Source organism: Urocitellus parryii, chromosome 4, assembly GCF_045843805.1.
Source record: "Urocitellus parryii isolate mUroPar1 chromosome 4, mUroPar1.hap1, whole genome shotgun sequence".
Lineage (NCBI taxonomy): Eukaryota > Metazoa > Chordata > Mammalia > Rodentia > Sciuridae > Urocitellus > Urocitellus parryii.
The window spans coordinates 204,841,507-204,862,777 of NC_135534.1; the positions used below are offsets into that span (position 1 = coordinate 204,841,507).

General features: G+C 48.8%; 1 protein-coding gene across 5 annotated transcripts; it reads left to right on the plus strand.

Annotated features, from left to right (window-relative positions):
- The first annotated feature begins 731 nt into the window (after positions 1-731).
- Positions 732-18,818, plus strand: Tbc1d13 (TBC1 domain family member 13). 5 transcript variants are annotated; one of them, XM_077797147.1, is made up of 13 exons: positions 732-860; positions 1,733-1,806; positions 3,981-4,021; positions 4,797-4,858; positions 5,011-5,110; positions 5,923-6,005; positions 9,349-9,508; positions 12,565-12,615; positions 12,709-12,775; positions 13,327-13,490; positions 14,871-15,031; positions 15,248-15,305; positions 16,290-18,818. In XM_077797147.1, exons 1-13 carry the CDS (start codon positions 838-840, stop codon positions 16,353-16,355), a joined length of 1,110 nt encoding a protein of 369 aa, XP_077653273.1. In that variant the 5' UTR covers positions 732-837; the 3' UTR covers positions 16,356-18,818. The 5 variants fall into 5 exon arrangements, with proteins under 5 accessions (XP_077653273.1, XP_026242173.1, XP_026242177.1 ...); XM_026386388.2 differs by having other exon boundaries at positions 12,565-12,775; XM_077797148.1 differs by lacking the exon at positions 732-860 and having other exon boundaries at positions 1,760-1,806; positions 4,756-4,858; positions 12,565-12,775.
- The last annotated feature ends 2,453 nt before the right edge of the window (positions 18,819-21,271 follow it).

Sequence of the window (21,271 nt, forward strand, 5' to 3'; positions counted from 1 at the left end):
CTGTGTAGAGAAAATCTTGCTAAGGCTGCCTGCCATCTGTTTTTGAAAAAGATTTTTTAAAAATTGTTTTTCTTTCTTTCTTTCTTTCTTTTTTTCTTTTTAGTTGTAGATGGACACAGTATCTTTATTTTATTTATTTATTTTCATGTGGGGCTGTGGATCAAACCCAGTGCCTCACACTTGCTAGGTAAGCGCTCTACCTACCACTGAGCCCCTTCGGGAAGGATTTCTGAAATCTTTCCCTTTTCGATTGTTCTTAATATGTGGTTCAATAACAGAAATTCTACTATTCATGAAATCCCAAAGTCAAGGAAAACACTGAATCGTAGTCTTACTCCTCTTTCCTGTACTGATCAGTACCTGGTCTCTGAGCGCCACTGCTTATAGGACTGGATACTTAGTAAGGCAAACAGGGGGTCTGCCCAGATCAGCAGCATAGACTGATGTCCAGGAAACAATCATGCAGTCGTTAAATTGTAAGGAAGAAGACAGGCTGACAGGTACTGCGTAGATAGAAACTGAGGCCCAGGCGAGCTCAAGGAACAGACCAGGCAGGCAGTCTGCATTGGTGTCCTCGCTTCTGTCCGCAAGGTCCAGGGGGCGGGGAGCTGGGCCGAGGGCTCCGGGCGCCCTCTCCTGGCGGAACGGCGAAGTGAGGCACGTGACCGGTGGGGCGGGGCCAGCGGGATCGGGCTGAGCGGAACGCGCGCGACTGTGGCTTAGTTTCCGGCCGGAGGCTCTCACCCAGCGCCCCGCGTCCCTGGGGGGCGGCGGCGGCGGTGGCGGCGGCGGCGGCTGAGGCTGCGGAGGCAGCTGGGGGGTCCAGAAGTCAACACCATGTCTAGTCTGCACAAGAGCCGGTAAGGGGCCACTGGGGGGCCGACTGGGCCGGCTGCTCCTGGCCGAGCCGCCCTTTCTGTCCCGCGAGCGGGTCGGCGTGTGTGCGGCTAGGAATCGGGGTCCCAGGGCAGAGGGTCTCGGGCGCCCACTTTTTAACCTCATTGCCTGTGGGCCGGAGGAGACGCGCCGCGCAGTCGCCGGGTTGCCCCCTGCACCCTTCTCTCCTCCCCCCTGGACGCCTTCCCCTGGGTCTTCCTCATCCAGATCTCACATCCCCCTTCCCCCTTTCTAGCCCTCTGCCCAGTACTTGTTTCTCCAAATGCGCCCTGTCCCTCTTGTCCTTTTCTTGCTAGAAGTACTAGGAAACCCTGGTTCTGCCGTCTATCTTCTCCCCTAGGCAGAATTCTGAAGCATTGGCTAAATTTTGCTCACTCTTCAGTTTTCCTCCTGGACTTTTTAAACCTTTTGTCCTTGCCTGAGGGCAGGCTCAGAGATCTTGTAAGGGTTATGTTTTTGAGCGTGAAGAACTCTGGGCAGATTGCACAGGTCCGTTGTCTGCAGATCAGGTTACTCCGGGTTCCTAGAGTTGGTTGAATTCAGGTAGTGGCCTTGCTGTGGACTGGGCCTGGTCATCAGGAAGTGCCCAGCAAATGCCACTTCACTAAACATTAGAATGTGCTTACTTAATTTTGTGGTGCTTTTTTGATAAGCTCTAGAGAAGAATATCTCTCAAGTCTCTTCACTGGCATTCTGTTTCTGGGGTCAGAGGAAGAAGTGGTTTATAGCTTGGAGACTGGTCAGTGTAAGGAAACTGTGGGCTGCAGGTTTGGTGACTAAGTCAGCACCTTGGGGTTTGAGTGTGCTAAATTTGCCTCCTTCTATCCTCTTCTAGGATTGCAGATTTTCAGGATGTCCTGAAGGAGCCTTCAATTGCATTGGAAAAGCTTCGGGAACTCAGTTTTAGTGGTAAGCGGCAACCCTGCACTTTCAGTCTTTCTGTACAACAGTCTTATGGCTGAAGTGGAGGGAAAGGCATCCAAAGCCACATCTGGTCAGTTCTGGGGAGTAGCCTGACTCTTGGGGCCTTCTACAGATTGTGTAGCAGTGTCCTGATCTCAAAAGAAGTTACCCAGAGCACTGGTAGCTACAGTTAAGTCTTAGATAGGGAGGCCTATGTTCCTGGAAGTCACTGGAGAGAATTGAAATGGAAGGATGAAGTCTGGTGTGGTGGCTCACGCCTATAGTCCCAGTGACTTGGGAGGCTGAGGCAGGAGGATCACAATTTCAAGACCAGCCTCCCTAACTTAGCAAGGCCCTAGACAACTTAGTGAGACCCTGTCTCAAGATAAAAAATAAAAAGGGCTGGGGATGTAGCTCAGTGATAAATCACCCATGGGTTAAATCACTAGAACCATAAATAAATAAATAAATAAGAAATGGGATGATGAGAGTGGGGAAATTTTTGAACCTTAGTTTGGTCTTTCCTCACTCCTCAGATGGCTTCTGTGGTTGGGAATTTGGTTAGCTATAAGGTGGTTCCAGGTTCTCAGGCTTAGGATCAAAGCTGACTAAGGAGACAGTGAACTTTGGTTAATGGTAAAATTCCAGCCTTGGTACAGTAACAGGAGGTAAAACTTGGCTACGTTTGACTTTGCCCTCTCCAGCATGGTTAATCTTTCAGCATAGAGATCACCTGCTTTTTCCCACCTTTAAAAATATCCCATGGTCTTCATATAGATTGTCATTGTCCTGTCCTTGTAAATTTTTTAAAATTATTTTTTAGACATTGATGGACTTTTATTTTATTCATATATTTGTATGTGGTGCTGAGAATTGAACCCAGTGCCTCACACATGCTGGGCAAGTGCTTACCACTGAGCCACAACCCCAGCCCTGTCCCTGTAAATTTGACAGCAAGAAGTATATGCTCATGTCGATTCAGAATCTATAGGGCATTTGCTCATGTTCACAGTATCAGGGAAACCATCACAACATCTGCTCTTGTGAGGTTTCTGACACTATTGCAGGAGCAGTTGGTCTTTCTGCAATGGGATTTAGGCACCAAAGGGGAGGCAGTCTTGGTGATGGTAAAGAGTTTGGGCTCTAGAGTCAGACCTGTGTTCAGGTCCTTGATTGCTGTGTCTTTCCAGATAAGTTTCCTAATCAGTAAGATAAGAATGAGTCAGGTGTAGTAATGCATACTTGTAATCCTAGCTACTCAGAAAGCTGAGGCAGGAGGATCATAAGTTTGAGACCAGCCTCAGTAACCTTGCGAGACCCTGTCTCAAAATTAAAAATACAAAGGACTTGGGGGGATAGCTCAATGATAAAGTGCCCCAAGTTCAATCTCCAATACTGGGGAGGGTGCGGGGAGAAAGAGGATGATGATGCTAATCTTTCTTCCTTTCTGGGGGTATAATAAGTGTTACATGAAATGATGTCTGTAAAGTACAAAGTACCTAGCCCCATAGCTTAGTTTGTGTTCCACAAGTGCTTATTGAATACCTTCTGTGTGACAGGCCCTTCTCTAGGCACTGAGAATAATAAACAAATGTGGTTCTTGTCTTTCTGAGGCTTCCTAGTAGTAGGAGTTACATACATTAAAATATACAAAGTAGCCAGGTGTGATGAGGCATGCCTTTTACAGGAGGCTCACAAGTTTGAGGTCAGCCTGGGCAATTTAAAGAGATTTTGTCTCAAAATAAAAAGTGAAAAGGACTGGGGGTGTAACTTATTGGTAAAGTACCCCTGGGTTCAATTTCTAATATCAGAACTAAAAAACAAATTACATAATTTCAGTTGTGATGGATACTATGAAGAAGTCACAGAGCGATTGTTGTTTATATATAAAGATTTGACTGGGTAGAGTTAGTGCTTGGTAATGGCTCCCCTGAGGAAGAAAAATCAAGGATGAGAAGGTGTCTTCCTTAAAAGAGCATCCCAGACAGGGATCTCTGGGCCGAGGGCTGGGGCCATGGACAGAAACTGGAGAGTGAGCATCCAGCTTAGTGATCTTGTGGACAGTGATTCTTGAAGAAGTACTTCTTGCCCACTTTGTTCCCTGCCAACTGGCTCCAAGGTGGATGGCTGGGGGGTCTGGGAATCTGGCCTGGGGTGACCTTTGCCTGCTGTGTCCACAGGCATCCCCTGTGAGGGCGGACTGCGGTGCCTCTGCTGGAAGGTGGGTGTGCCTGGGGTGGGGCTACTGCTCTGCTCAGAGTCCCTGGGTTCCTGCATGGGCTATCCCCACCCTTGGCCCCTTCCTCCTATTCTGCACCTTTCCTTGCTTGTCTGAGGAAGCTTTTCTGGGAAGTTCTGGGTTTCCTGTCCTTGGCATCTCCTCCACCATCGCCTTGGGGAAGATACACTTTGTAATGCCAGTAAAGGCCCTTTCTTCTGGCACATATGGCACAGCCAAAGTGGTGCTTACTGGGACAAAACAAAGGCTGTATTGTGCCTGAAACTGTTAGCAGACATGTTGGTGGAAGCTCAGTATCCTGGTTTCCAGCCCCTTTGAGCACCTTGTTTTATTATGATTTGGAAGAATCAATGTGAGGAAAAGCAGAGGAAAAGGTACTTAGGGGTGAAGGAGGAGGAGGCAGTGGGGAGGAAAGGGAGGCTCAGGTCTGCGTTCCTGGGTAGTCATCTGATCTGCTCTGGGCTTTGTGAAGACTTTGTTTTGGGGGCTGGGGATATAGCTCAGTTGGTAGAGTGCTTGCCTTGTGTGTACAAGGCACTGGGTTCCATCCCCATACCACCAAAAAAGGAAAAAAAAAACAAAACCTTTTTTTGTGTAGTGCTGGGGATGGAACCCAAGGCATCACACATGCTAGGAAGTGCTCTGCCACTGAGCCACTTCCCCAGCCCATTCATGAGGCCTTTTTTGAAGCTCATCTGCTTCTATCTGCTGTTCAGGCTTGGGACAGGAGTCCTCAGAGCTGTGCCCCTCTTTGCAGATCTTGTTAAACTACCTCCCCCTGGAGAGAGCCGCATGGACTTCCATCCTGGCCAAGCAGAGGTAGGACCCGTGAAAGGGTAACGACGCTAGGGCTTTTGATCAGAGAGGACTAGCGTTGCCAAGATTGTCCTGCCTCCTCTACTGCTTCTCTGGTCTGGGCTACCTGGGCAAGACCTTCAGGCGTCATCCTTCTCTCCTCTTCTCTCCTGCAGGGAGCTATATTCTCAGTTCCTGAGGGAAATGATCATACAGCCTGGCATTGCCAAGGCCAACATGGGTGTATCCAGGGAGGATGTGACCTTTGAGGACCATGTGAGTAGGGGTTGGCAACAGGGACTGAGGCTGTTTAATGGGGTGGGGAGCGGATTTGGAGCCATGAAGATCTTCCTTGTCAGAGGATAAATGCAGCCTGGCCTGGGTCCCCTCTGGCCTTGCCAATTCCTCCTCTCTGCATTGTGTTGCCAGCCTGACAGGTATTGTCTCTCCCTGCCCAACCAAATGGCCTGGCCTAGTCAGTAACATAGACAAGAACCAGTATCCCAAGAGTGCTGTCGGTGCAGCCCTGCGCCCGTTGCTGCAGCTCAGCACTCATTCCGATTCTTTGAGGAGGGTCCTGTGATTGCTTGGTTGAAGGAAGCAGAGCAGGGCAGAAGTGAGGGTAAGCTGCGTGTCTGGCTTGGAGGAAGCTCCGTTCTCCAATACTGAGCTGCTTCCTGGGTGCTTCACAGTGCAGAAAGTGCAGATGGCCTGGTCTTGGGCCTATCTTCCAAGGGAGGGAAGTTGATAGAGGAGTAAATGAAATTCAAAGAAGCCTAATGATCCAACATTCATTCATTCATTCAACCATGCAGCAGACCTTTAGGAGCACCTGTTGAATGCAGAGTTCTGCAACTGGGGTGGTGGACAGAAATAACAGTCTCTGCCAAGCAGAGATGACCACAGGTTCACTGGCAGCTATGCAGTTTGAACATGGTCTGAGGCCTGTGCTCTGTCCTCTTAGTGGTCCTCAGGCTGCTGCCTGGCCACAACTGAGGCTGTGGAGGATTGTGAGGCCACTGCTCAGGTCTCCAGGCTGGGACCTCCCTGACTGGGCCTTGGACAGAGCAGCTGCTTATCTCCCACAGCCCCTCAATCCCAGCCCCGACAGCCGGTGGAACACGTACTTCAAGGACAACGAGGTACTGCTGCAGATCGACAAAGATGTCCGGTAAGAGGCACGTAGTGGCTGGCAGCTGGCTTAGCAGCCTTCCAAGGGTTTCTTTTGTTCTGTGCTTTCCCTTTTTTTTTTTTTTTTTGTAGTATGGGGATTGAGTCCAGAGAAACTCAACCACTGAGCTATACCCCTAGCTCTTTTTATTTTTTATTTTGAGACAGGGTCTCACTGAGTTGCTGAGTCTAGACTTCACCTTGCAGTTCTCCTGCCTTAGTCTCCTGAGTGGCTTGAATCACTGGTGTGTGCCACCACACCCAGGCCTTTCCTTGTCCACCCACCCTGAGGAGCTGCTGGCGTACTTTCCCTTGGGTGGGTCCAGGCTGTGGGCACAAGGGGGTGGGCATCTGTGCCTATGTGCACTGGCTCTCCTTATCCATGCCTGGTTTCATTTGTACCCATTCCATAATTATTGAGCCCTTCCTGAGGGTCAGGCTCAGGGTTATACTCAGGATTGAGCACTGAATAAATAGGCAGACTCAGCTCCTGTTCATAGAAGGAGCTTTGAAGCTAGAGGGGAAGATGTCCAGGCAGACTTTTCATCCAATTAGATGGTACGTGCCAATTAGATGGTACATGCTCTGAGGGAGAAGCTGGAGGCCTGGGGCTTTGGGGAAGCCTTGTCTGAGAGAGCAGTGTTCCAGCAGAGATTCAGGGAGTGGGGACCTTGGGGAGAGAGTGTGAGAGAGGCCATTGTAGGCTGAAGCTTCCTGGGGGGGCCTTGAGAGCTCATGGAGCTGGGCACATCTGAGGAGCCATGCCAAGGCTATTGTGGGAGGCAGGGACGACCTCAGACTTGGTCCCAAGGTCACGGGGTAGTTGTGGTACGGAGGTTTTAAGCAAAGGAATGACAAGTTCAGGCATGTATTTTTAAAAAATTGTGAGCTACAACGTGTTTGCATTTTTCACTTGATGAAGAAACATGGGAAGGCTGTCTCTGCTATGCTCTTGGACTGGGGAGTCTGGCAGTGTGTGGAATCTCCCGGGAGGCTAGGGGAGGGGTGGAAGGGAGGTTTGTCTTGGAGCAGTGGGGTGGTCAAGCACTCTGGAGTCTCTTTGTCTAGTTTCCATTACAGCTTTGCTGATTGTTACTTGGTGACCTTGAGCAAGTGATTTAGGCTCTCTGAACATTACTTATCTGTGAAGGAGTGAGATGGATCAGGTTCAGAACATTGAGGGGGCCTGGGAGCACCACAGATAAATAAGAGTGTTATGCTGGTCTTAGCACAGCTGAGAGAGTCCCTTAGAAACATCAGATCAGCCATTTGAGAAGGTCCCAGGAGCCTGTTCCCTTCACAGTAGCCTGCCTGAGTCCTCTCCTGGTGTTCTGTCCCTGGTCAGACACGACAATCTCTGTCCTGCACAGTGACCCTTCAGTATTTCCAAAGGACAGCTCTTGGATCCCCACATTAGTCTATTCTGACACAGGCTAGGTGTGCCTTCCTTCAGTGCCTGTGTGAGTAGGGGTTAGGGGTAAAAAAGACAGCAGGGGTCTTCCAGTTTCTGAGAGGAGGCAGATGTTCAACAGATACATCATTGCAAATACTGTGAATGCTGTGAAGGAAGGGGGAAAAAAAACAACAGTGCTCTTGAGAGAATAAGAGGCCCTTATTTTAGAGGAGGTGATTCAGCATGAGACTGGAAGGAAGAGGAAGGACGGGAGGCCCAAAGCTGTTGGAAGAACCTCCTGGGCTGAGGGACAGCTTGTGAGAATGGCCCATGGCTTGGGAAGAAGGCTTGTGGTGGGGTGAAATCAGGAGGAAGGTCCTGCTTCTGTCACCCTTGGTGATACCCCTCTGAGCAAGGTGGCTGCAGAGAAAGGGTCTCTTGTCTTTGTTCTTAGGCTGACAATACTGTACCCTCAGGTGTTCTAATGGCCAGGTTAAGAGCTGCATTTTGTGGTTCTGGGGAGGAACAGGGGTTCTGCTCACACTGTGGGTAATTGTAGTATGTTGTTCCATGTTTCTCGAAAGCAGATTTGTAATGTAGCATGCATAAGAAGTCTGAAAAAGCCAGACACAGTGGTGCACATGTCTAGTAATCCCAGCTACTCGGGGGACTAAGGCAAGAAGATAACAAATTTGAGGCCAGCCTCTTGTCTAAAATAAAATTTGAAAAAGCTGGGGATGTAGCTCAATGGTTGAGCACCCGGTTCAATCTCCAGTACTGCAAAAAAGAGAAAAGTTAGGTTGTATGACCATAAAGATACTTTAAAAAAAAAAAAAAAAAAATATATATATATATATATATATATATATATATATATATATCGGGGCTGGGGATATAGCTCAGTTTGTAGAGTGCTTGTCTCACATGCACAAGGCTCTGGGTTCAATCCACAGTGCAACACACACACACACACACACACACACACACACACACAAAGGTGTTATGTGTCTAAAAAGATTATATGTATCTTTTTACAAATACATACAAAAATGGGTATATGAACATGTGTAGTGGACTTGCTTTTTTTGTTGTTTTTTTAATTGGTGGACTTGCTTTTTTAATATTTATTTTATAGTTGTAGTTGGACACAATACCTTTATTTCACTCAATTTATTTTTTACGTGGTGCTGAGGATCGAACTCAGGGTCTCACTTGTGCGAGAAGAGCACTCTACTGCTGAGCCACAATCCCAGCCCCAGACTTGCTTTTTAAAAAAAAACATTTTTTTTAGATAAAATGTTATAATTTTATAGCAAACAAAATTGAGGTCAGGCGCAGTGGCACATGCCTATAATCCCAGCAACTCAGGAGGCTGAGGCAGGAGGATCACAAATTCTAGGCCAGCTTCAGCAACTTAGTGAAGCCCTAGGTAACTTAGTGAGACCCTGTCTCAAAATAAAAAGTAAAAAGGGCTGGGGATGTGGCTCAGTCCCTCTGGGTTCAGTCTCCAGTATCAAAACAATAGCAACAAAAAATGTCCTGGGAATGCTGGGCCCCTGGCAGCAGGTTCTATTGGAATGGCCACAGGAGCAGCATGCTCTCCTGTTCCTTCTTTTTTTTTTAATTTATTTTTTAAAAAATATTTATTTTTTAGTTGTAGTTGGATACAATATCTTTAATTAATTTACTTATTTTTATGTGGTGCTGAGGATCCAACCCAGGGCCTTGCCCGTGGTAGGCGAGTACTCTACCGCTGAGCCACAACCCTAGCCCCCACTCTTTTTCCTTTATTAAAATTTTTTTTTCTGTAGTTCTAGATGGACAGAATGCCTTTATTTTATTTGTTTAATTTTATGTGGTGCTGAGGATCAAACCCAGTGCCTCATGCATGCTAGGCAAGCATTCTGCCACTGAGCCACAACCCCAGCCCTCTCCTGTTCCCTCTTGACAGGAGGTTGTGCCCAGATATATCCTTCTTCCAGAGGGCCACTGAATACCCCTGTCTCCTCATCCTGGACCCTCAAAATGAGTTTGAGACCCTTCGTAAGCGGGTGGAACAGACAACACTGAAATCCCAGACAGTGGCCCGGAACCGGAGCGGGGTCACAAATGTGAGTACTCACTGGGGCTCCCAAACTCCTCTGACATCCTTTCCCTTCCTGTTTCCCTTGAGCCACTAGCCACAGTCATTGGGCCCATGACCATCTGCCCTGATAGTCACCTAAAGTAACCTTGGTCCTGCCAGACCCACTTCTGGGTGCTTTCTGAAGCGCAGTTTTCTCCAAAAACTGGCTCGTTGCATATGAACTGGGCTTCTGGCTGGCAGTGAAGGGTCTGATGCCAATGATCAGACCCCATTTCTAGTCTTAGGTGGAGAGGACTGACAGTAGTCACGGATGTGAGAAAGTGTGACAGGAGCAGGGCTGGGGTGGTAGGAGCTGATTAGGGCTGGTGTCAAGAGAAGCCTTCTCTGAGGAAGTGACTTTTAAGCTGAGACTGGAAAGATGAAGGAGAAAGTGTTCAGGTGGACAGGAGGGCTTGTGTTCATGGAGAGAGCATGGTGTTCAAGGAATGGCGGGGTCCTGTGTGGCTAGAGGCAGAGAGTGAGGCGAGAGAGAAGGTGCTGGAGGATGCAGGAAAGGTCAGGGTGGCGATGCCACACAGGGTCTTGGCTTAGGGGCTGGGAGCCCTGCAGCATGCTGAACAGGAGGTGAGCAAGAGGTCTGCTTTGGTGATGGATAGCTGTGGGTGCTGGGAGGCTGCCTGGGAGCTGTCTGCTGTCATCCCAGCAAGAGTGGAAGGGGCTGGGCTGGGCTGGGCAGGGATAGATCTCAGAGACTCAGGAGGCCAAATTAACAGAATTTATACTGAAACAGCCATGCTGAGGTTTGAACCCCAGAATCTGACAGATTGTGGTCACTGAGAAGCTGCTTGTAGCTAAACAAGTGCATTGCCTCTTCCTCCAGTTATAGTCATACTTCAGTACTTAGAGCTGTGGCTTTTCTCCAAAACCTGTCACTGTGCTCGTCAGTGGAAAAACCCTCCTTTGGGGGCTGGAGTTGTGGCTTAGTGGTAAAGCGCTTGCCTAGCATGTGTGAGGCACTGGGTTTGATCCTCAGCACCACATAAAATAAATAAATAAAAATTAAAGTTTAAAAAAATCCTTCTCTGTAACCTTAACCAGCTAAAAATGGTTATAACCGTAGAAGCTTGTGTTCCCCTAGGGACTGATTTTGATAGAACTAATGGGCGAGGCCAGAGCCAGGTGATCCAGGTTCCATGTGCCTATGATAGGGTTGGGATCTGGCAGAATCTTGTGAGGGGCCAGAGGCTTGATTAAGTGCCCATGTGACTCACTTTGTAAGTAGCCCCCTTGCCTGGCTGCTGATTTCCTGGCTGAAGGGACATGCTCCAGTCACTCCTTTCACTGTCATAAGCAGGGTTTGAGAGCTGAGCCTTAAACATTTTAACTTTTGAACCTGGTCCTGGTGGCAGAGCTCCTCCCTCCTATAGCTTCATCCCTAGGCCTCTGGCTGGGCATGAGAGTTAAGGTTGACCAGCTGTGTGACTCTGGCCAAATGATTCCAGGCTCTTGTTCTGGGCATCTCTTTCCTGTTCCCCAGACCAGACATAGTCATTTCTGCCCTGCCTGGTTGGGGGATTGCCAGGAAGGTGCAACAAGGTCATGGCAGTGCCAATTCTTGGAAAGCTGGGGAGTGCTGAGCATCCTCAAGACGCAGCCTATCCTGGAGGCCTGGCCTTCAGAGAGTGAGCCAGTGTAAGGTCAAGTCTCAGGAGCACCGCTTAATGGGAGACATTTGATGAGTGGTTGAAGATTTCTGAGCCTCAGTTTCCTCATGTTGAAAATGATGTTGAAGGAAGATTCTAGTCAATAAGGAGATGAAATGGAGGAAGAACATATAGCACTGTCTGGCACAGAGAAGACTGAGTGAGTGTTACTGAGGTGTGCAGCCTGCATGTATGTGCATACCTATGTGTGTTGATAGTGGAAGGAGTTTCATATGCTTGGATCACTGTGGCTTCATGTATGGGCTCTGCCTGGGTTCTCTCCTGTAGGCCCCACCCTGGAGCTTCTGATTGAGCAGGTGCAAGGCAGAGCCTGGGCATCACAAATTCTCTAGGGATCCTGTGTTGGGGACCCTGGGTCTCTGGCATGAGTCTTTAGTGGGATCATCCCTCTGTCTTTCAACCTTTCCTGTTGAAGATTTGCAGACATGCAGAGGTGTTGAATAGAGGGTGTGATGCACGCCTGTGTGCTTCCCGAGCACAGCAGTACTTGGCCTTTCCTCATGTTGCTTTACCTGTGTGTGCATTCTAGAAAGAGCTGCAGGAACCTGACCCATACCACAGATATCTCAGTAGGCCTCCCAAGGAAAAGGGCCTCCTCCTACCTACTGCTAGAGGGTTCATTCCAAAGTCTCACTGATACCCAGTCCACTTGCAGTTGAGAGCAACCCGGTGTCCTCTCTTGTGTCTGGAGTAATTCTATTGTTCTATTCCAAACCAGGATCCAAGCAAGACTTATGCCTTGTATTATTACTAATTATCATTTTGCAGTACTGTGGATGAAACCCAGAGTCTCGTGCATGCTGGACGCATGCTGCCTCACCGAGCTCCACATCACCAAGCTCCACCCGCTGCTCCTTGCCTTGGGATGTTTTGTTTCTTTAGTCTCATGACTTGGAACAGCTCCCCCCACCCCCACCAGCTTACTCTTTGAAGAGTCTTGGCCAGTCATCTGTTTTTGATGTATATGTATTTAAAGTTAAAATGTAACTTATGTGACGTTAATGCACAAATTTTAAATACACAACCAGATTTCTTTTTTATGGTTACATTTGTGTAACTACCAATTGATCAAGATGTGGAATGTGCCCATTGTCCAGCAAGTTCCTCCTTGTTCCTTCCCCATTAGTACCCCTCACCTCAGAGGTAACTGCTTCTCTGGTACTTAGCACCAAAAATTAGATTTTAACCCAAGTGTTTTGTAGAACATCTCATATTCTGGTCTTGCCTGCTTGATCCTTGTGGTGGTGTTTGATCCGTTCTTCCAATGGCCTATCTTTCCCATGAGCTGGAAATAAAATATGGGCCAAATGGCAAACCTTATCCTGCTTATCTGACCCCTCCCTCCTCTTCTCCCCAGATGAGCTCCCCCCACAAGAACTCTGTGCCACCATCCCTGGATGAGTACGAGGTGCTGCCCAATGGCTGTGAGGCCCATTGGGAGGTGGTGGAGCGCATTCTGTTCATCTATGCCAAGCTCAACCCGGGCATCGCTTACGTGCAGGGCATGAATGAGATTGTGGGGCCCCTCTACTACACCTTTGCCACGGATCCCAACAGCGAATGGAAAGGTAGACTGACTCTTGGCTGCCCACATCTCATTGCTGGCTCTCTAGAAAAGGGACCAAGGCAAGCCAGGCCAATGGGCCAGAGCAGGCTGAGAAGCCATGTCCCCGCTTGGGCCTCCATTTTCCGTCTGTCAAATGAAGGGTTGACTAGGATCATCTTTAGGAGCCTTTCCAGCTCTGCCTTCTAGAATATTGATGTTTACTGACATCTTGATACTTATAACTTAATTTCTGGTTAAGAAAATAAGAGATGGAATATATATATGTGGAAAGATGAATGGTAAGATTTAAATAATGATTTGAATACTGTCGTCAGGAGGGCATGTAATAAATTGCTGAGTGGACAGTATTGCCAGAAGATGTGAGAAGAAAGTGGTAATGTCCTTAGGTGGGGTGGACAGTGGCCAAGGACAGAGGAAGGACTCATCCCAACCATGAAGGTGTCACCTTGGCGAGGCTTAGAGGTTGGGGTGATGTCCTGGGATGAGAGATCACTTTGGACTTGAGAGCACCTCTCTCCCCACACACCTGCTCACACCCTGTGTCTCTCCCAGAGCACGCTGAGGCAGATACCTTCTTCTGCTTCACCAACCTCATGGCCGAGATCCGGGACAACTTCATCAAGAGCCTGGATGACTCGCAGTGTGGTATCACCTACAAGATGGAAAAGGTGTACTCCACCTTGAAGGATAAAGATGTGGAACTCTATCTAAAACTGGTGAGGTCCCCCTGGATCATACAGGCCAGGGAAGACAGGTGGAAAGGGGTGGAGGTTCCTGAGTGCTGTGGCCCCAGGTGAGGTCTGGCTTGAGTCTGGGGGTTGAAAGTGGCTGCTGCTGCTGCTGGGAAACAGTGGCCCACATGCTTGGGATGCTGGCCTCTGTCCTGGGGGTGCTGGCCCATGTGCTAGGGAATGCTGACCCACATGCTGAGGCAGGTGGGGGAGGCCAGGCCCAGATAGCAGGAGCCTGGCAGGCTGGGAGGGAGGGGGAGTTGAGAACAGTGCCCTGGGTGCCAGGCACAGTGCACTGAGGTAGTGAGGTCTGAGTGAGTTAGAAAGCATTAACTTCATTTAAGAAAAAAAAAAAAAACAACTATGATGGCGTGTGTATTTCAAAAAGCAGTTCAGTAAAAAGAAGATATATTTATATGTAAATGAAATAGTTTTGTGAAAAAAATATAACACAGATTGCCATTTTTGCTATTTAATAGCAAGCTTTTTTTTTTTTTTTTTTTTTTTTTTTTTTTTTTTTTTTTTTTTTTTTTAAAGAGAGAGTGAGAGAGGAGAGAGAGAGAGAGAGAATTTTTAATATTTATTTTTTAGTTCTCGGCGGACACAACATCTTTGTTGGTATGTGGTGCTGAGGATCGAACCCGGGCCGCACGCATGCCAGGCATGGCGCGCTACCGCTTGAGCCACATCCCCAGCCCACAAGCTTTTTTTTCAGTTAATAATATTCTTTGGGGCACACCTGTAATCCCTTCTAAATGGGAAGGCTGAGGCAGGGGGCTGCAAGTTCAAGGCTAGCCTTGGCAACTTAGATCCTGTCTCAAAATAAAAAGAGATGTGACTCCGTAATGTGTCCCTGGGCTCCCTACTCAGTACCAAAATAATAATAATATTATTCATTGTGGCTGATGAGAGGGTTCATCTCTCAAAGGGAGTAAGTGCCTTAGTGTTGTTGTGTGGACTACATGTGCATACTCTTTGAAGAGTCTTGGCCAGGCTTGTGCTAAGTGTGCAGTGGTGTTCGCTGTGTGTGGCCACAGTCCAGGGTGATAATTTGCACAGTGTTTTAAAAGACTTGGAGCCATCGCTTATACATCTGAGAGCTTAGAGAAGTTGATGTTTCTGGATTCTCTTGGAAAATTAGAAGATCTATCTACATTGGTGGGCGGCAAGAAGCAGCTGCACCTAACAGCAAGGTTCCCTAGGCAACTCAGCGCCCCTCCCCTGCTGCCCCTGGCACCCAGCCCGCTGCGTCCTTAACCTGGAGACCTGGCCTGCTGCCTCCTGGAGTTCACCCCCTAGGCTCATACTAGTATGCGGTAGTCAGCCAACACGGATGCTTGTCTCAACCCACTGCTGTCTCCCCAGCAAGAGCAGAATATCAAGCCCCAGTTCTTTGCCTTCCGCTGGCTGACGCTGCTGCTGTCCCAGGAGTTCTTGCTGCCTGATGTCATCCGTATCTGGGACTCCCTCTTTGCTGATGACAACCGCTTTGACTTCCTTCTCCTCGTCTGCTGTGCCATGCTCATGTGAGTGTGGCCATGACCTGGCCAGTTCCTGGGAACAGACAGAGGGGAGGCCTCTGCCTGGAGGGTGGGCAGGGGCTGCCCTCTCATGACCAGAGCAAGCCTCTTGGTGAGCACCAAGTCAGATGCTGTGGGTGGTGAGGGAGAGGTGGGAGGCTCAGGCTGCACTTGTGTTTGGGCTGCCCAGGGACCAGAACCTTGGCTACTTGTTTTCCTTAGACTGATCCGGGAGCAGTTGCTGGAAGGCGATTTCACCATCAACATGCGGCTCCTGCAGGTAATGCAAGTTGGAAGGGAGCCTGGTCTCAGCCATGAGGCAGGCACTTGCGAAGTACCCATGCAGTGCTGGTTGCCATGCAGACAGGGATCAGGGACAGGAGAGTGTAGTGGTGGGTCAGGGTCCAGACTCCTCAGTCATAGTCCCTGCCTAGCACTGACCTCAAGTGTGGTGTGGCCCTTAAACTAATGACTTGGCCTCTAAATCACATGTTCTCCATAAATTAGTCACACCTGCGATACAGCAGGTGCCCAGCACATGGCTCAGACCTGGGGACATGCAGAGCATGGTGGTTAAGGATGTGGGCTTGGGCTGGGGATGTGGCTCAAGCGGTAGCGCGCTCGCCTGGCATGCGTGCGGCCCGGGTTCGATCCTCAGCACCACATACCAACAAAGATGTTGTGTCCGCCGAGAACTAAAAAAAAATAAATATATTATTTAAAAAAAAAAAAAAAAAAAGGATGTGGGCTTGAGGGCCAGACAGCTTTTGGTTCACATCTTGTTCTGCTGTGTCTTCATGTGACCTGAGACAAGTGAAAACCTCCCTAGGCTTCAGTGTCTTTGCCAGTGCCTGGCCTAGGTTTGGTTTTCAATAATGTCCTTAACTAGATCTGTAAAGCCGGCAGGATCACAACAGCTCTGTTGCTGCTGAAGGGACTTGGAGCTGATGCCCACACAGCCAGCAGCCCAGTCCCAGCCCACTTAGTGCAAGTGAAACTCGGGGTTCCATGGCAGGAGGTGGGAGAGGGGAGATTGGACAGTCCTGTCCTGAGGAACAGCTGTGAGACCCTTTGGTTAAATTCATGGGTATAGCCTTGGCAACAAGCAGAGCTTTGGGCAGGATGCACAGGGTGTCTGGTCTTCTGTGGTCCCTGCCCTTGAGGTCCATAGCATGGTGACAGGTCCTAGTGGTAAGGGTATGGGTGTGGCCGAGGTGGCAAGGGCAGCTCTTCAGGGGCACATTGTTGCCTTTCCCATGTCCAGGATTACCCCATCACAGATGTCTGCCAGATCCTACAGAAAGCCAAGGAACTCCAAGACTCAAAGTAGCCTGACAGCAAGAGGCCCAGATTAGGGAGAACAGCCACGTGTCCTCTGTCCTCTGGCTCCTGGAATGTGCAGCGTTCTGAGGGGAAGCAGCAGGTCTTCTGGCCTGCTCTCACAACCCAGGCTGCTCCCACGTGGGCGCACTGTGCTGTGCTCCTTCCTGGCCACCAAGCCCTGGTACCTTCTTTGCTCTTCAGCTCTGGGACCCTCTGCCCAAGCTGCTGAGCAGGAATGGAGCTCCTGAACTTGTTTCTCTGTTGGGGACACAGGATCCTGGCAAGGGACCTTCCCTGCCTCTGCTCTGTTGCTCTCCATCCTTTCCTGCTTCCAGTTTCCTCCTGGGTGCTGGTTGGGGAGGTGCTTGGCAAATGGGCCAGAAACCACTTCTGGGGTTGGTGCTTAGGCTTCTCTGAGAGGAAAGTGACACCAGAGGAGCTAAGCAACTGCCAGGCTAGGGCCACCCCTTGTCTCCCACTGAGCGTGTGTGTCTCCTCACAGCCGCCAGTGGTGTATGTGTCCCAGAATCCCCCAGGTGTCCTGCCTCTGTGTGCACATGCATTTGGAGGTGGGGAGGGTGTCTTGGAGCCCCTCCAGGTCTCCTTGCTTCCCCTTCTCTGTTTCTCTCCTCCCTCTGCTTTGTTCCTAGAGGTGTATGTGATACTCTGTTCCTCTCCCATTATTGTTTCTCTGCCCTTTTCCTTGGGGTGCCTTATCCTGAGCCTCTCCCCACCTCTACTCCATGAAACCTGGAGACAGAATGAGGAGTCCGGCTCAGCAAGGCCCCTGATGGTCAACCTTGGCCTTGGTCATCCCCCAACCTGAGGCTCCCAGTTCCCCCAGACTGGGAAGGAGTCCACAGTGCCTCACTGGAGGGATCTGATCCTGCTCTCCAGAACAGAAATCGTGGAAACCAAAAGTAGCTGAGAAATGGTGGCCCATGTTTTCTCTTGCCCCTGTTTTCTACCCAGGACTGGAGGCAGGAGAGGGAGCCCAGGTGTTTGCAAGAAGTTCCCCCAAAGGTCCTCCTGTCTCAAAGGAAAAGGACATTAAGGTGGCTGTGAACAGGGGTTGGCATCCAAGTGCTTCAGAAATGTTGTCTTGACTTCCAGCCAGGTGCCAACCCAGGGGTGTTCACAAGTCCCATAAAGGGCATTTGGGACCCGATGAAGCCTCCCTGGGTCCTGGTGGAGCTGGACATATAGATTGGATCCTGTCAGTGTCAGGGGGCCATGTCTGCACCTTGGTGTGTCCTCCACACACCAAGGGGGGTGTTGGCCCTCTCCCTCTAGTCACCTGCTTGGGATGTTCCCAGGACTTGGGACAGGGGTATCCTGAGCAGGAGCCACTGACTGCTCCCAGTTCTGCAAGGAGTGTGTTGTGTTCTGACCACATCCCTTCCCAGCTTTTGAGAAGGGCAGGTGGTCTGGATCTGGAAGGCTGGGCAGAGCAAGGGTCCTCACCCTCTCCCCAGACTGGCCAGGAGCTGGCCCAAGCAGCCCCCAAAGCTTTGCTGAGTCTGGCAGGCAGGGCCTCCTGCTGCCCTGAGGCCGCTCTGTGGGCCCAGGGTCTCCTCCCCAGGTTTTTGCCTCGGGGGCTGCCAGGGCTGCTGCACTTGCCTCTTTGCCGCCTTCTCTCCCATCACAGTCCTGGAGATTCTTTCCTATTTATTCTGATTCCTGGCTATTTATTGTAGGTTGGCAAGTGCTTTGGGGTGGGGTGGGGGCTGGGAAGATAGGAGTCGGAAGCCTAGTCTTTTTGTTTCTCAAGGTCAACATTGACATCTTCCCCTGCTTCTGGGTCCTTCTGGATTTCCATCAGGTCCTGGCTGGGATGGCTGTGAACTGGAGTTGAGTGTAGGGAAACCAGATAGCTGGTGTCCATGCCAGATTCAGAGACCCCGGAAATGGGGCAGAGACATACTCTTGCCAGGCTGGCCACCCTTCACCCAGAACTTGTCAGCTTTAGTTCCACCCCAGCTTTGCCCCCGTCACAACTTGAAGCTTGGGCCACTGCCTGGGACCCAGCAGACACTGCCCAGGACACCCGATGCATTCCCTCCTACTTGTCCCTGGCTTCCTTCCTGGGACCATACTACTTGAATCACTGCGTCTGATTTTCCTCAGTGGGAAAGTCCAGTGTCCTCCTTGTCCTTCAGATGAAGGTCAAGAGCCCAGGGACATGTCTTGGTTAAGCTGAACTCCCCAGTGGGATACTGTCTGAGGAAGGGACCTACCCTTGATGCCTCCTCTCCAGATTCTCAAGGGAGATCCAGAGTCAGAGTGCCTGAGGCTTCTACTGGGAAGCTGCCCCAGGACCTTGGTCACTACAGCTTAAGCTGTGAGTGCAGAAGGTCTCAGTCCAGAGGGTCAGAGTGGTAATCTGCTTTTTTTTTTTTTTTCATGTGTTTTGTTCTTTGAATCAGTGCTGTTGATGATGAGTTGTCTTTAATAAATCATGTGTTCTTTACAGTGGGCATTGGTGCTTGATGGGTTGACACCTTTGAGACATTGGAACAAGGGAAAAAGTAGGGGCAGGGATGGAGTTATAGTCTCTTAGAGCAGTCTAAGGAAAAGGCCAGGAAGTCCTTGTTGGGAGAGCCTGTTCAGTTCTAATCCAACTACAGTGATCTGTAGCTGGGGGAGGGGGGAATGTGAATGTAAGAAGACAGTGCCACATAGTTACATAGCAAGTTGGATTTTAAAACACTGGGCACAATGGCACACACCTGTAATGCCAGTGACTTGGGAGACTTGAGATAGGAGGATTGCAAGTTTAAGGCCAGCTTTAACAACTTAGCTAGGCCCTGTCTCAAAATAGCTTGGTGGTCGAATGTTCCTGGGTTCACTCCCCAGCACTGCAAAACACAAACATACACATGCACACTTAGGTAATTTCATTAGATGCAGAAAAGGTGTATTACAAAATTCAATATTTTTTTCATGATTAAAAACTTGACAGATGAGGCATAATAGGAATATACCTCAATTACATAAAAGCCATAGATGAGAAACCCCCAGCTAACATCCTACTCAGTGGCAAGAAGTTGAAAACTTCCTCTTAAGACCAGGAACAAGACAAGGATGCTCATTCTTGCCACTTGTATTCAAATAGGACTGGAATTCCTAGGCAGAGCAGTTAGGCAAGAGAAAGAAGTCATCCAGATAAGAAAGATTTAAAATTTTCTTTGGACAATATGATCTTGTATGTAGAAAATCCTAAAGACTTCACCAAAACAGTGTGAAAAAAAAATAAGAAAATGCAGTAAAGTTGCAAGATATAAAGTCAATGCAGTCTGGGGTGTAGCTCAGGGTAGAGCTGCTGCTTAGTACGCACAGGGCCTCAGGTTCAGCCCCCATCGCAAAAACCAAACAGGTCAGTAGCATTTTTTAATTTTCTATATATTTTTTGGTACTGGGAGTTGAACCCAAGGGTGCTTTACCACTGACCCACACCCCCCAGTTCTTTTTTATTTTGAGTCAGCCACTCACTAAGTTGCCCTGGCTGGCCTCAAACATGTGATCCTCCTGCCTCAGCTTTTCAAGTTGCTGGATCACATGTGCACTGCCCTGTCTGGCTAATCAACATTTCTATACATTAACAAACAAAAAAGAAAATTATAGTTGGTATGCCACAAAATTTCAAGTACTTCCAGAATAAATGTTTTGCTTTAAAGTGCTGACGATGGAACCCAGAGACTCTCGAATGCTAGGCAAGAAGAACTCTACCACTGGGCTACACCCCAATCCCAGGAATAAATTTAACCAGGGAGATGAAAAATCTGTGCATTGAATATTATAAAACTTTGAAAGAAATTGAAGAACATAAATAAATGGAAAGATCTCAAGTTATGGATTGGAAGAATTATTTGTTAAAATGTTCACATTATCTAAAGCAACGTACAGATTCAGTGCAATCCTGTCAAAATTCCAACGTGGGCTGGGGGTGTGGCTCAAGCGGTATCGTGCTGGCCTGGCATGCGTGCGGCCCGGGTTCCATCCTCAGCACCACATACACACAAAGAAATAAATATTAAAATTTAAAAAAAATTCCAAAGTGATTTTTTACAAGCAAAATGATTTTTATTTTTGGGGGTGCTGGGGATTGAACCCAGGGAGGCTTTACCACTGATGTAAATCCCCAGCCCTTACTATTTTTTAATTTTTGAATCAGGATATGGCTACATTGCTGAGGCTGATATGGAATGCTCATTTCTCCTGCCTCAGCCTCCCTAGTTTCCAGGATCACTGGCATATGCCATTATACCTGGTGCCAATCCTAAAATGTGTATGCAATCAATCACAAAAAATCCCAGATAACCAAGGCAACCTTTTTTTTTTTTTAAGAGAGAGAGGATTTTTTTTTTAATATTTATTTTTTAGTTTTCTGGGGACACAACATCTTTGTTTGTATATGGTACTGAGGATCGAACCCGGGCCTCACGCATGCCAGGCGAGCGCACTACCACTTGAGCCACATCCCCAGCTCAACCAAGGCAATCTTGAACAAAAGAAAAAACTGGAGGGGCTGGGGATGTAGCTCAGTGGTAGAGAGCTTGCCTACCATGTATGAGGCCCTGGCTTTGCCCTCTTAACAGGAAAAAAAAAAAAAAAAGTGCTGTGGGTATCACACTACCTGACTTCAAAATATAGAAATATCAACCAAGAGCTGGGCATGGTGGCACACGACTGTAACCCCAGGGAGGCAGAAGCAAGAGGCCGCCAGTTCAAAGCCAGCCTCAGCAATTTAGAGAGTCCCCAAGCAACTCAGTGAGACCCTGTCTCAAAATACAAAATAGGGCTGGGGATATGGCTCAATGGTCAAGTGCCCCTGAGTTCAATCCCTAGTTCCCGCCCAGCCCTCCAATATCAACCAAGAGAATAGAAAGCCCAGAAATATAGTCAATTGATTTTTAAATTTGT